Source organism: Haplochromis burtoni, unplaced genomic scaffold, assembly GCF_018398535.1.
Source record: "Haplochromis burtoni strain Fernald_Lab_line unplaced genomic scaffold, NCSU_Asbu1 Contig_191, whole genome shotgun sequence".
NCBI lineage: Eukaryota > Metazoa > Chordata > Actinopteri > Cichliformes > Cichlidae > Haplochromis > Haplochromis burtoni.
The window spans coordinates 949,128-963,540 of NW_024582552.1; the positions used below are offsets into that span (position 1 = coordinate 949,128).

Genomic DNA, 14,413 nt, shown 5'->3' on the forward strand with positions numbered 1-14,413 from the left:
CGCAGAGTTGCTGCAGGAGACGGTAAAGTCGAACTTGAAGCAGCTTCTCTTTCTCTCCTCGACTGACTCCTCTGACTTGGCTTGTTATTGTTCTCTCTCCTGCATGCTTGTCATAGCTCCTAGCTGGCCATGCAGAAGCAAAGAGGGGTTGCAGTCTGCAGCAATCACCAGCCGTATCATTGTGCTGCTATCCTATGAAGCAAACTTTTTTTTTGGCTTTGTGTATGATGTCATTTTGTGTTTCCTCTTTTATTTGACTCCTCAGGTCTCCTGTGATCATCTCTCTTTCTCTGGTTTTGGTAACGCCCAGTGAGCAGCCAGGAAAGCCCTCCCTGTCCTGCCTATGACATGGTTTAACCCATGTGCGATCCGGTCACCATGATGGCCTCTGTGGTTGCCAGTGGAAACCGTGATGGACAGTCTCTGGTCTTGAAAGGGGTGGACCCAGAGACCTGCATGATTGTGTTCAAGAACCACTGGGCTCAGGTAAAACACCAGCGCCAAGCTAACAGTCTCAGAACTGTGAATTCTCCAGCCAGCTTAGTTTTTCACACTAGAAGCAAAGAATCTGGATCTCTTAACTTCAGAAGTATTCACCTGATATCCTCTAAAAAAGTTAAACAAACATGTTCACAAACAAAAATGCGGTTAAAAAGCACCCATTTTCCATTTTCCTTGGAAAATATAATGCGGCATAAGACTTTTGTACAGTAGAATATAACGAAACCCTTGTGAAGTGAATATATTAAAATCTTGTAAATAAAGATGCACATTCTATTTAGTTCCTTCCTCAAAACCTGATGGCAAAAAATGACTCATGTAGTCCCCCTATAACAGTAAACTGCAGTGTGAGCAGGGCCAGTGGAATCTTGGCGGTAAAAGGCTGACGGTCTCAGACTTCTGGTTCTTTCCAGCAGCTTGTGTCCCTGTTCACTCCCCTGCAGGACATGGCAGCCTGTTAATCCCACTCCTCCCACACAGAGATGAACAAACTCTGCACACATTAACATGGGGCAGGGGGACACTGAATAATGAGGACATAGAGGAGCATAATGGTAACTGCCATCTACATTTATGGTTGTCAATGTGATGACTGACCCGAATTTATCAAAATCAAGCAGAATCCCACTTTTGGTTTCATTAGTGTTAAAACTATGCAAGTTTAAAGACATTGTGTTAAACTCTAATCTAAATATGTGGCAGATGGCTGCCCCTTCCTGAGCATGGTTCTGGTTTCTTCCTGTTAAAAGGGAGTTTTTCCTTCCCACTGTCACCAAAGCGCTTGTTCACAGGGGTTTGTGTAATTGTTGGGGTTTTCTGTTTTCTTTGTATTATTGTATGGGCTTGATCTTAGAATAAAGTGCCCGAGGCAACTGTTGTTGTGATTTGGTACTCTATCTATCTCTCTATCTATCTCTCTATCTCTCTATCTATCTCTCTATCTATCTATGAATGATGCAACAATACTCGTATCAGTATTGAACCGTTTGATACAGTGCTTTCGGTTCGGTATGCATGTGTATCGAACAATACAAAAATTTTTAATTTATTTTATCAACTTTTCTTCTGACGATGTTGTCTGTGTTGAGAGCTCAGTGGATCTGCGTTCGACTACTCCGCCTAGGGTGCACTGTCAAGCGCAGATCTACTGAGCGCAGCGCAAGCTAGCAAGACAGAAGTTAAGCTGGTTGCAACATGGCAACTGCCTCAACACTACCCGAAATTGAACCTCCCCCACCCTCATTCAGATCTGGCGTTTGGAACTATTTTATTTTTCATGTGAAGCATGACCCTGATGGTAAGCTCGTCATGGAAAAAAGTAAAACAGTATGTCGGATGTGCCACGCAATGCTCGATTACATTGGTGGAAACTGGTGCGTTAGCGCAGTTAGCTCGTTAACGTGTTGACGTCGTCCAGCCCCACACACGGGGCGATCCGCGGTAACTTGTTAACGGAGATTTGAGGCGTTAACGTCATTTTAACGAGATTAACGCTGACAGCACTAGTGGGAACACAATGAATATGACTGCACATTTACGCCGACATCATCCTAGTGCAGACCTTACCAAAGTGTGGGGCCCGCCCCCTAGGGGGGCGCAGAGCCATTGCGGGGGGGGGGGGGGGGGGATGAAAAGAGTGAAAAAAAACCCCAAAACGCTTGGACACTGCTAGCACAGGGCGCCCACACAAACGCAAAGCAGGAGATGAAGCATAGCTGAATATGTTTCCAAACCAACTTCATTCTAAGCCAAAGACTAGAAAATATGGTGAAGCATATCTTCCGTTTGGTTTCACCTGCACCAGTGCTGAGGTAGGGCTCCCCTGTAGAATTGGTTTTCCCTTGGTCGGGAGCACGCACTGGGCTCTTCAAATCATGGACAGACAGTATCCCACATTCTTGATTTTTAGTTCACAAACACTTCTCATAATGACTAACTACTCCTGACATTTGAGAGATGTTAGCTCTTTATACAGCTCTTTATTATGTGAGTGGTTGTATAACTAATGTGCCAATGTGAAACATCTGGGGATTTAGTGATGATAAACCGTTTAATGATGTACAAGACATTCAAAGCATTTAAAATTTTGCACAATTGTAGATTTTACACTTTTCAACTTGTCACACAAATGGGATATTTTTAATAACAACTGTAACTGAAATAAACACGATCAGTCTGTTGCAGCTAATACTAAGCAATGTCAACAGACACCTCATGAGTCATGTGGCCGTCTTTGCTAGCTGTCTGCTCAGCTTCATATTTTTCATCCCCATCTTGACAGTAGCCGTAATCAAAAACTCTGGGCTCGGATTAAAGTTCGATTTGCTTCAGGCAGCACAAATCCACCTCACACAGAGTTTTGTTTTCATTCTTACTTAATCTCTAGCCTGATAAGAATGCTCTTGACTTGTTTCAGCTCAGAAAACAGTGAACACGCTGTAAGTAATGACCTTGTCTTTGTGTGAGAAGCTCTGGCTGTTTCAGAGTTGAAGATTAGCTTTAGGTTCATTTGCTGGCTCTTATCAGCTTCTCTCCAGGCGTCACGGAGCTGTGTGTTGCGTCACGTTAAGTGATCTGTCAGTTGCTGGCAACAGTCTTTAACTGTAGTCTGTGTGTAGTGTGGGCAGCGTGTTTATGGTGATTCTGTAAAGGTCTCTGATTCATTTTAGTCGTCAAGAAAATCTGGCAGTTTTGTCTGAATTTGCTATGACACTTGACTTTTCCTTCCTCACTGGCGTTTGCAGTCTTGATTTTTCATAATTGAGTACAGTGAAGATCTGTCTTTAAACCATGAATGTTATTCTGAATGATTCAATGTGTCGATTGCTCTGTCTGATGATTAACTGAAGTTACTGTCACAGACACAGTGAGGCACTGGGGGCTGACAATATGATACTACTGTCATTTGAGGATCCTCCCATATCTATGGCACTATTATGCCAGCATCCATAGCATAACAATGACTGACTGCTCTTGGGAAATATTTGACATTGATCCAGCCTGAGCCTACTTCTTCGTCACATTTTAAAAGGCCTCTGTATCTCTCATGTTCCAGCTTAATATGTAAAATAATGCCACCAATCAGCATCGTTGGGCAAATCCTGAAAAACAACAACAAAAAACACTGTGAATACTGACCCCTTTTGGAACCGACCATAACGTCACCAGTATAAGGTGGTTCATGATCATGGTTCCATTCTTCCGGCTGTTCAGTTTGGGAAAATCTTATCCCCTGCCTCCTTCCTGTTACTTCAGAATTGGAAGGAGAGCCTGAGGTGGACTGATCCCTGTGGCTTGTTCCACTGAGCTCAGGCTGGGATTACAGACTCTGTTCTCTTGCTGCCATTAGCCATGCCCAGTTATCTCATACACAGACTGTTATTGTCATGGCAGCAGCGTCAGCTTGGGGACACTGGCTCCATTATTGTGACACTGGTTTCTACACAGCAGACACACACACACGGGAGGGACTGGATACACAAAGGACTGTATTATTCTGTGCAACCAAAGTGAGTTTATTCATACAGTGCTGCTTGTCCCCACTCCACTTCTGTTGAAACTGAACCTGTCAGGAATAAGGAAGTGATTGTACCTATTTGTATTGCATACAGTCCCACTTCCAAAAAAGTTTGGACACTGTGTAAAGTGTAAATAAGAACAGAATGCAATGATTTGCAAATCTCACAAACCCATATTTTATTCCCATAAGAACATAGAAAACGTCTGAGAAGTTTAAACTGAGGCAATTTAGTATTTCATTAAAAACAATTACACAGTTTCCCCCACAAAGTAGGGTCTGTTTGTCTGTTAGCAATCCAGCATGTGTGGTTTTCAATATATAATTTTTTAAAATTTTCTGTAACAGTAGATACTTAATTTTGGTGAAAATCAGGTCAATGTTGCACCAAATGTGGATAATCAGTTAAACTTTATGTGACAAACATTTTTTTTTTCTTTAAACTTGGTGACATGAGTACCTAGGCTGGCCAAACGTTTGACCTTCACTTTTAGGACTCAAGGTGAGAGTTGACGTTGGAAATATTTGTTTTAGAAACCAAATGGAGTAATAGATCATCTGAAAGGGCATGGAGTAAGGTGTACAATACACCATTTATTTTTAGCAATATAACGCCCTACAACATCGCAATGATGCCTTAACAGGCTGGCATCGTATTGTAATAAAAGCATCATAAAACGCCAACATTTCAGATCTAACCTCTTATACCACAGAGGTTAGATCAAAGATAACAGGAGTTTATCTGTATGACAGACACTTTCTTGGGTGACTTAAAAGTCTAAGATCTCATATCATCTGTATTCTATTTCTGCATGAACAATTAAAAACTAGTGTGCTTTTCCTCTTCTCTTGTACTGTAGGTAGTGAAGATCCTTGAAAAGCATGATCCCCTGCGCAGCAGCTCCGCCCTGTCCTCCCTCAGTGTCATCAACCTCACCGCCGGCTCTAGCGGCAGCTCTCGTTTCGGCCCCATCCCTGGAGACGAGGCAAACGCGGTGCAGAATTATGTGGAGCACATGCTGTTCCTGCTGATGGAGGAGGAGAGCGGTCAGGCCGGAGCCATGGGCCCCATCCTGGAGTTTGTGGTGATGGAGAACGTGATGGAGCGTCTGTTTGTGTGGAGCCTCCGTCGAGAGTTCACGGACGACATGAAGCTGGAGCAGCTGAAAATGTACGAGATGCTGGTGGGCCAGGCGCGCCAGCCTCTGCTGCACCACAAGCCCATCCTGCGGCCTCTCATGATGCTGCTGTCCTCCTGTTCGAGCACCACTGCGCCCGCGGTCGAAGCCGAGCTGGTGTTGCTGCTCAACCAGCTGTGCTACGTTCTGGCGAAGGACCCTTCAATTCTGGAGCTGTTTTTCCACACGAGCGAGGATCAGGGAGCCACCAACTTCCTCATCTTCTCCCTGCTCATCCCTTTTATTCACAGAGAGGGCACGGTGGGCCAGCAAGCCAGAGATGCCTTACTGCTCATCATGTCTTTGTCTGCTGAGAATGAGCGAGTGGCCAAACACATCGCAGAGAACACCTTCTTCTGTCCGGTCAGTCCCAAATGGAAGCTCAGCGGCTCACTTTCCGTAAAATTCAAAAGGAATCGTTTTGTCCTAAATACTAAATAATCCCACTCACGCACTAACATTGGCAGCATTGTTCCCTGACATTTCTGTGTCTGGGTGTCATAATTAGTCAGAGAGCGGATGGTGATTAATTCATGGGCTCGCTTAAAAAAGCAAAAAAACAAACAAACCCCAAAACAAGGGTAAATAAAAATCTGGCACCAAATGTGTGGCATTTATAAGATTACAGCACAGCTGCAAGATAATCCCATGTAAATAACGTCATTTATTCACGGCTGCAGACAGTGCTTTCAAAATGAGGTTTGAATGCAGACAGAATTTAATTGGTTCCACTGGCGTCTACAAGAAGGGCACAGCGGAATAATGCTGCAGAGGAACGTGTACAATACTACAATACTAATAATGTCACTCATCTTACACTTTAATTTGGTTGCGCTGGTATAGCATGTGTTGCATTTGTAAAGCAGTTCTTGGTACTTACAATGCAGGCATGCCCAGATCATCAAGTTAAAGACCCCTGGGCGCAAATATGCGATGGGCACGCGCCAACTTGATTTGATGATTACACGTTTTTTGCTTCTTAAGTAATTAGACAGATCATATGGGAATGTGTGCCTGTGGAGAGCAGTGTACCTTACTCTGCGCCCATGATATATGTTTTTATTTATCCAAAAAAGTTTAAGAGAATCAAAATCTGGTATTATTTTTTCTTTTTTTTTATTTGGTGCTTGGGTGGGCCCTCAACTGTGTCTGAGGCCTGTGGACATATGCCCAGAATGCCTGGATAATCTGGCCCAGAACACAAGGATTTCGAAATAAGATGGAATCTTATTTTGAAATTAAAGCATTAGTCACGTCGCATCTCAAATACTGCTAAAGGTCTCCGAGCTGAGCTGATCCATAGGAGGCATAAATCTGTGCAAGGAGAAAGCAGCAGGCTGATATGTAGACTGCTGCATCGCTTATATTTGCATTACAAGTTACAAAGCAGAGGCCAAGAAGTGATTTACACCAGCTTTGTAGTAAAACACAGTAATAAATCTGTTGAAGCTTAAGGTAAAACTGACAGCAGAGGAGGTGTGTGTGTGTCTGCATCTGCTATATGGTACACTACCTCGTTAATGTTTAATGAAGTTTATAACATTCTCTCTGTAATCAATTTATGGCAGATGATTTTTAATAGACTTCTTATATTACATGATGCATGTATGTGCAACACAGTGTGCTTTTTCCTATGTTCAGATAAATGGGCCGTTATAATGTAGCTGTACTTACCTCATGCATGAGAGTAATGGGAATGTCATTATTTTAAACAATTTGTCTCAATGATTCAATTAAAGAAAATTAATTACCCAAAATTAAAAGTAAATTATACTTAGAACCACAAATTTGAATTATATTTTGGTTCTGGAGGAAACTTTATATGAACGGTGCATAGATTAAATATAAAAACCTCGTTTGGCAGGTGCTGGCCACAGGGTTGAGCGGCCTGTATTCATCTCTGCCCACCAAGCTGGAGGTCCCCAATGAAGAGTGGCACTGCCTGCACAAAGAGGACTGGCTTCAGATGCCATCACTCATCCAGTTTCTCAACTCACTGGAATTCTGCAACGCTGTTATTCAGGTGAAGACGTGAGCCGCACGATAAAAGCTCTGCCTCATGAAAAATGCATTCACGTGTGATAAATGGCTGCAACCTCCTGCCTGGCTACACGCTTGACTGACATGCTCCTTGATATTGACTGCTCCCAGGTGGCCCACCCTGATATCAGAGACCAGCTGGTTAGTTACATCTACAATGGTTTCCTTGTGCCTGTCCTTGCACCAGCACTCCACAAGGTTAGCAGTAGCACAATTTCTCTTCACCTGGGTAAAAGGAAGTACTTGCCATTTTGCTGTTTCATTTCCCAATTACAGAAAGCGGTTATTCTGCAGGACGACGCGGTGTGTCAACAAAAACATACAAGCATAAACACTCCAAAAATGACTCATATTTCTTCCCCTCTACCCAAGAAATTAATTGAGCTGATAGCTATCACTGTCACTGTCATCCATTAAATATGAGCTTGGCATCAGAAAGTCCATGAACTGGGCTGTGTCTAAAGGTAAAAAGGACACTAGTTAGGTTAAACTATCAAGAGAGAGAGTTGGAAGAAAGTGTAAGATGACCCATATTCTAGGCTATTTAATGTATAGTCAAGGACATCATATTTAATTCTATATAATGCAATGATTTGTTTAGTTCTTTTATAATGAGGCAATACCGCACGCAATAATTAAATTACCTAATTACCTAATTTCCCTCGCTTAAATGAATCCTTAATTCAGTACTGCTACGATACAGAATCAGGTTTTAATATTTGATCATTTATTGTGGCACTCACACAAGCTCTGCTGACTGATTCCTGCGTGTGTACAGGTGACCCTGGAGGAGGTGATGACCACCACAGCTTACCTGGACCTCTTCCTGCGAAGTGTAACCGAGCCAGCACTGCTGCAGACCTTCCTCTCCTTCATCCTCCTCCACCGTCACGAGAACGTCCACGTCTTGGATACTCTAGTCAGCCGCATCAACACACCTTTCCAGGTAACCCAGCACACAGCTAAGGGAACGAGTTTTGCCATGCAGCACATAGAGCGTGGCTCAGGTTTAATAAGCCAGGAACAGGTTTTACAAATGGTCCCAGATGCTCTTTCTACTGTTACAGGAAACATGTGATTGTTTAACCAGTTCTCCTATATTGTGAAATTTATTGTGCAAATATCTTCAGGACTGAATAAATTAGTGTTTAAAATTTGCTCTGTTGTGTCTCTCTGACTTGATTAAACTCTACAGTTGGGGATTGTGTCCTTGGCACTCTTCCGCACTCTCATTGGTTTATACTGTGAAGATGTGATGCTGCAGCTCGTATTAAGGTGAGCGGCCCGCACGCTGACACGTCCCACTCGTGGTAACATGCTGCATCTAATTGCTTTACATTACGATGAGCTTTTACTCGCATCCTCCCGCTGTTACCATCTGCCCGCTGTGTCCCCTCCTCACCATTCTCTGCCTACAGCCACACGTTGGCTTTCCTGACATCTCCCTCTCATATGCCTCCCCAGGTACCTGATCCCCTGTAATCACATGATGCTGAGTCAGAGACGTGTAGTGAGGGAGCGGGACTGCTATTCGGCCTCAGCAGCGAAAATCCTGGCGTTAACGCCATCCTGCTGCTCTCCCGATCGCAGCCCGCCGCCACTCCGGCAGCTGGACTCCATTCTGTTTTCCAAGGGCGGAGAGACTCCTGACAAATCGGGAAACACGGGTAACAAATAGAACAATCGAGTATTACTTTTGCAGGGTTTTTTTGTGTTTATAGTAAAATGTATGGCCACAGTGACTTTGGTATGATGAAGTCTTTCGTCCAGCATGTCGTCCAGCTTCAGGCCTTCCTGAAGCCTAAATTATTTATTTTGCATTAACTACACTGCAGTTAATTCTGCGTTTTCAGGCGGTGTTGAATAAGTTGGTTGTGTTGCTTTTTGGCATATTTCCAAACATCAAATGATGATCTGCTTCAAGGGAGAAGCTCTTCGCCTCCTGCTGTGCCAGACATTTGATTGTTGTTTAGACGGTCTGTTATCTGTTGTTGCTCCGTTTTATTTTAATTAATTATTTAACTTTTATGTTTTTTTACTGATCCAAGCTAAACCTAGGGAAGTTCATGCAGTGCACTGCAGGGAACATCTGTGATTGGCTCATGCAGGCAGATCCTCACACAGCGATTTGCTTTTGCTTGCTGTTTAATATTAAGAAAATTCAATCAACTGCTCAGCCCTAACCTGATGGTGTAAAACAGTTCTTTTCTATTTGAAAAGCTTGATTCTTTTTGCTTAATATGTTAAAATGCACACTGTTAACTGTATTTCACGTTACAGAACAAAAATAATAAATTAACTGTTAACACCTTTTCTTTTCCCAAGGAAAGATTAATAGACAGTGTCTGTTGTCATGGCAACAACAAACTTTAAATACATGTAATACCTTAAAAATTATTAAATGCTCTCGGATCTTTCTACATATATTATATTCCTGAGAGACATGGATAATAAGCATCCATATCTGTCAATACCCAAGTAGAAAAGCATGGTCAAGTGCTCCAGTTATTCCAGTTGGTTAGTTAGTCTAACTGGCTGAATAATGGGCTCAAATCAACTCACTCAGTCAGGTAACTGAAACGTTGGATATTATAACCTAATAACATGTTAGAAAATTTGGCATAAATGGTGAAAAAAAAAATCCTTTAATGTGGTGGTTGAGGAACTAAAATGAAAATGGGATAATTTATTAATGGAACGTTTCCCAAATCTGTTCAGACATATGGCGCACTGTAAGGTGTAGATCTGCATTTAATTGGGAAACCAACATGTAACGGGGCTGATTGTGAGTATTTTATCAAATAGCGAGATCTCCCGCTGTTTCGATGCATTACATCACTTTACCCCCTGTAGTTACATGTCAAACTCATTAGTTGTGCTCTGTGTGAGTGCTGTGCTGAGGCACACCAGCTTTTATCAACAGTTCTTATCTGTTTTTTCTTTCTTTCTTTTTTTTTAAATCAGAGGAAGAAATGAGTTTCTCTGAAGAAAATGATGGCTCAGGAAACTCCTGCACCATCGGGTCAGAAATCTACCTGGATGTCAGTTATCTTCATTACCTCTACGACGCCCGTCTGAGCATCAGCAGCTGCATACGTGCCTGCCGGGTGTGGTCAGCCCCGTACGATGGCGAGGACCCACCTCCTGAGAAATACCAGCCGGGCGTCCTCGAAGAGCCGGGGCTAACGAGTCGGCACCCCCTGATCGCTCTCAAGAAAGCTCAACATCCCTTTGCATCGCAAGCAGGATCCTGCGTGCTGCCGGGTACAGACCCGCTTCCTGTCAACCAGCTGGAGCTGGAGTGGGACGACAGTTACGACGCGTGCCCCGTGCAGACCGCCGATGCTCCGGCAGAGAGCAGACCTCCCCCTCCGCCTCCTGCTGAGCCCCCGAAGCACATCCAGGAGATGAGGAGAACAGCACGAATGTTGGTTAAAGGCTCATATATCGAGGAGAACGACTTCCAGGATGACGTCATGGTGTACGATCTCATTGCAAAGAAAGACTCCGGCGATGTCGAGCGCACCAGTAAACCCAGTAGCTCGCAAACGGAAGAAACCAAGCCAGGCTCAGCTGACGTTCCCCTCAAAAATGGGCTCAATCTAACACTTCCAGGCTCTGCGATGGTTGATAATAGCAGGAATAGCTTGGACGCAAAGGCTAATGGTCAGACGGATTGCAACGCCAACCTCCAAAACACGACTGCTGTAGCGTTGGGTGACGATCTCTTGGCTCAGTATGAAGAGCTCATTCGCACTTTGGACCCCGAAGCAGGTGGAAAACAGGTCCAAGCTGACAGAGAGGTGAAGAAGCCCATCACGCCTGTGGAGGTGGTGGAGGAGGACGAGATGGATTTCGCCTCCTTCTCTGCTGAAACGCCAGAGCCAGAGAAACTGCATTCACCATTTGGGACAATCAACAGGTTTCGCAGCGGGAGTGCGACTAAAAACCATTCACTACCTTTTACAGGTGAGCTGAGGAATATCTTAGCTCTGTAGGAGTCTCATCATTTGTTCAAAAATGAATTTGGAAAGAATTTTTATTTTGAACCTCCTTCCCTGCAGGTCCATTCATCAGCGTGCTTTTATCTCGTCTGGAGAACATGCTATCCAACTCGCTTCATGTCAACCTGTTGCTGACGGGTATCTTGGCCCAGTTAGCTGCTTACCCTCAGCCTCTGCTGCGCTCCTTCCTCCTCAACACCAACTTGGTTTTTCAGCCCACTGTTCGCTCTCTTTACCAGGTAACCCCTCAAGTTTTGAGGTCTTAGTTGGGGGATTTGGAAATACTTGGCACTTTTAGTTTTAAGTCGCTTGTCTTTATCTGAGCCTTAATCATATCACCTCTGTAAATGGTGCACATGCAAATCATGTTGCTTTTGCTTTGTGTTTTAGGTACTAGCCATTGTAAAGAACCAGATAGAGGAGCTGGCTGCCAGCAAGAAGGACTTTACAGAGCTGATCACTGCTGCCCAACACTGTCTAATGGCTCGGGAGCCCTCGTTCATAGAAACAGGTGACAACAGCTCAGATTCTCCTTTTCTGTTTTAGCTCTTATTGAAATCTGCACATGGCTCTATAACAGTATGAAAAATCAAGTATCTATTTATATATGTATATATCTCTTTGATTATACTGTGAGAACCCATAAGCTACCCTGCTAGCCCTGCCAGGAATAGTTTGTTTGTAAAAGCTTTCTGGGAAGTATTTTGGTAGATTCCAGATGGTTAGTAAGGCAGATTGCATTAGATTTACTGTTTATTATTCCTGAGCCTTACCAGCATGGTGTTAAATATGGTTCAAGGCAACATCGGCATTCCTGATTGGTTGTTTTTGGGCTCCTGTTTGGTACCAGAATAAATCTAACTGCCTGTGCTGAGTTCTTTAAGTTGTGTGTCTTTGGAGTTGAGCTGCTTTCTCTTTCTAGCCCTGAAGCTTTAGCCGGGGTTTTGAACTATATTCCCTGTAGGTTCAGAGCTGAGCAGGCTTGAAAAAGTGTTGTCAGAAGAAAGGAATTTTAAAGGGAATTATTTAGACGAGCAGAGCGTAGTATTTAGAAATCAGGAAACGGAAATATGTTTAGAGAATATCTTTGAATCCAGACTTTTGCATGTACAGTATGTCAGCGTATTCACGTGGTTGTTAGTCGGTGCAACTCATTCAATCTTTATCCTCACAGACAAAAGCGGCGGCAGCAGCGGTTCCAACCACCACGAGGGGGGAAGGATCCTAAAGAATTCACCCCCACCAAAACCCAAAGCTATCTCCCTGGAGCGGACCGAGGTCTTCGCTACCATCCTCTTCACTGAGTTCCTTAAAGAACTGGCTGCAATTGCACAAGAGCACTCCATCTTATCTTACATTCCTATGGAAGAGTAATTGTGTCCCATTAGGCCTCCGTCAAGAGTCCAGCCTAACTAGGAAAGATTATAAAAAGAGTCTCTTTTGATATTTATGTCCTTTTTGGGCAGCGCTTGATAGAAACCTTTATAGATCCAGTGATTTTTATACAACTACTTTTTAAAAATATAGAGTATTTATTTTCCAAGCAAAAGAAAAACTTCATGAACTTTTTAAATGTATTCATTCCACTTCTGGAAAGAATTTGGCAGCCAAGGAGGATTTCTCAACTTTGACCAGTTTGTTGCCTTTCACCAGCCGAAATGTTCATGACTAAGGCTCCAGCTCCACCACTAACCAAAGACTGTAGACATTTAAAGAATTAAAGCAGTCATCAGCCCTTATTTGAACCGTCTGGGTCCTGACCTCAACCCGAATGTCTTCTACAACCAGCTCCATCCACAGTACGACATCTGCTGCTCAGTGTGGTACTCGATATTACTCAGGTGGCCTTTCAGAAGTGTTGCGTCTATGGATCACTGCAAGGTGCAGTGCTGGCAACTTCGCAGAAACGCACCCAAACTTTGTTCTTATGCAACTGTTGTGACACTTAATTCTTTGGCGAAAATATGTCTTCACGAAGGGGCGTTTCCACAAAATCATCGTGTTAGATTTAGATTTAGTTTCCTTCCCTGTTGATTCATGACGGTACCTCAGGAGATTTTCTTAAACAGCTGTAGGTGAAACGATGCACTAGATTTCCACACTTGTGGCCTCTGCGCCTTTCCATATCTGCGAAAAACCGACAAACCAGGTTCAGCAGTGACGTATTTAACTGTCTGCCTTACCTTTATGATGCCTCATAATGTACATATTGTATGTTCTGGTGACAATCAAGAATAATTAAGTTCAGCATGTTTCGTAACGGGATCGGGGTATTTAAGCTCTTTTTTTCTGTTGCCATTTTTTTTCTTGATGAGGTTAGTTGCTTTTTTTGTTTTTAAGCGTGCGGTCCTTCATCTACTGAGGGTGTTGTGTTAGCTGTGATCAGTTTGAAATTTCAATCATAGTTCTGCATCTGTTGAAAATCAGTTTGGATTGTGTTGAAGGTAGCCTGCTTTGAATTGCCTTTAATTTAGTCTGCACGTGGTTATCAGTATAAGGAGATGCTATGAGATATACATATATATTTTGTTACAAAGCATGCTTCTTCTGAATGAACCTTCCAACATAGAAATACTTGCAAATTGTTGTCTAAGTTATGATTTCACTTCACAATGTTGCCTGATTTGTGAAGGAGTTAAACAAGAGCAATATGAAACTTTGCAGCATGAGCTGAAAATGTAGGGTTTTTTTTGATTGAGCAGAAGAATGTGTGGACTACACCGAGTAGGTCAATGGTCTTATCTAGAAGTTGAGCTGAGAAGGTTGGATTTTACTTTTAGGTTTAAATCTGAAACATGAAACTTTGTGTTTCATTTGAAATTGTTTTATTCCTACTTGATACAAATACGTTTATTTTTTCTTTACAAAACGGTTCAAAATCTACAAGTCAAAGCCATTTTCAGGACCGCTGAATAGGTCTTTATGAATGTTGCAGAGCACTTTATCAGCCTTCTAATACCACAGTGCCACTCACTGTCTAACACCTCTGTGGCACGACTGCAGTTGATCAACCAATTTCAGTAGATTTATCTTCCAAAGACTCATCTGATACGACTTTTGATCTGTTTTGTGTTCAAGATTTAACCAGGCTGCTGTTCACTGTTGTCTCAGATACAAAGGAATGCCTCTGTTAATAGTAATAATAATAATTAAAAACCTTGAACTTGAAGTGT

The 14,413-nt window shown here is 42.9% G+C and overlaps 1 protein-coding gene across 7 annotated transcripts in view; it reads left to right on the plus strand.

The window, feature by feature from the left end:
- The window catches only part of fhip1aa (FHF complex subunit HOOK interacting protein 1Aa), a 28,500-nt gene extending 14,091 nt beyond the window's left edge, over positions 1 to 14,409 (plus strand). For all 7 annotated transcript variants that reach the window (XM_014337696.2, XM_042225985.1, XM_042225986.1 and 4 more), the window contains 11 exons: positions 266 to 486; positions 4,879 to 5,559; positions 7,061 to 7,219; positions 7,348 to 7,434; positions 8,015 to 8,182; positions 8,432 to 8,511; positions 8,701 to 8,903; positions 10,201 to 11,205; positions 11,301 to 11,479; positions 11,631 to 11,751; positions 12,415 to 14,409. In XM_014337696.2, coding sequence (XP_014193182.1) covers positions 361 to 486; positions 4,879 to 5,559; positions 7,061 to 7,219; positions 7,348 to 7,434; positions 8,015 to 8,182; positions 8,432 to 8,511; positions 8,701 to 8,903; positions 10,201 to 11,205; positions 11,301 to 11,479; positions 11,631 to 11,751; positions 12,415 to 12,614 — 3,009 coding nt within the window. In that variant the 5' untranslated portion in view covers positions 266 to 360 and the 3' untranslated portion in view covers positions 12,615 to 14,409. The remainder of the gene's footprint in view (positions 1 to 265; positions 487 to 4,878; positions 5,560 to 7,060; positions 7,220 to 7,347; positions 7,435 to 8,014; positions 8,183 to 8,431; positions 8,512 to 8,700; positions 8,904 to 10,200; positions 11,206 to 11,300; positions 11,480 to 11,630; positions 11,752 to 12,414) is intronic.
- The last annotated feature ends 4 nt before the right edge of the window (positions 14,410 to 14,413 follow it).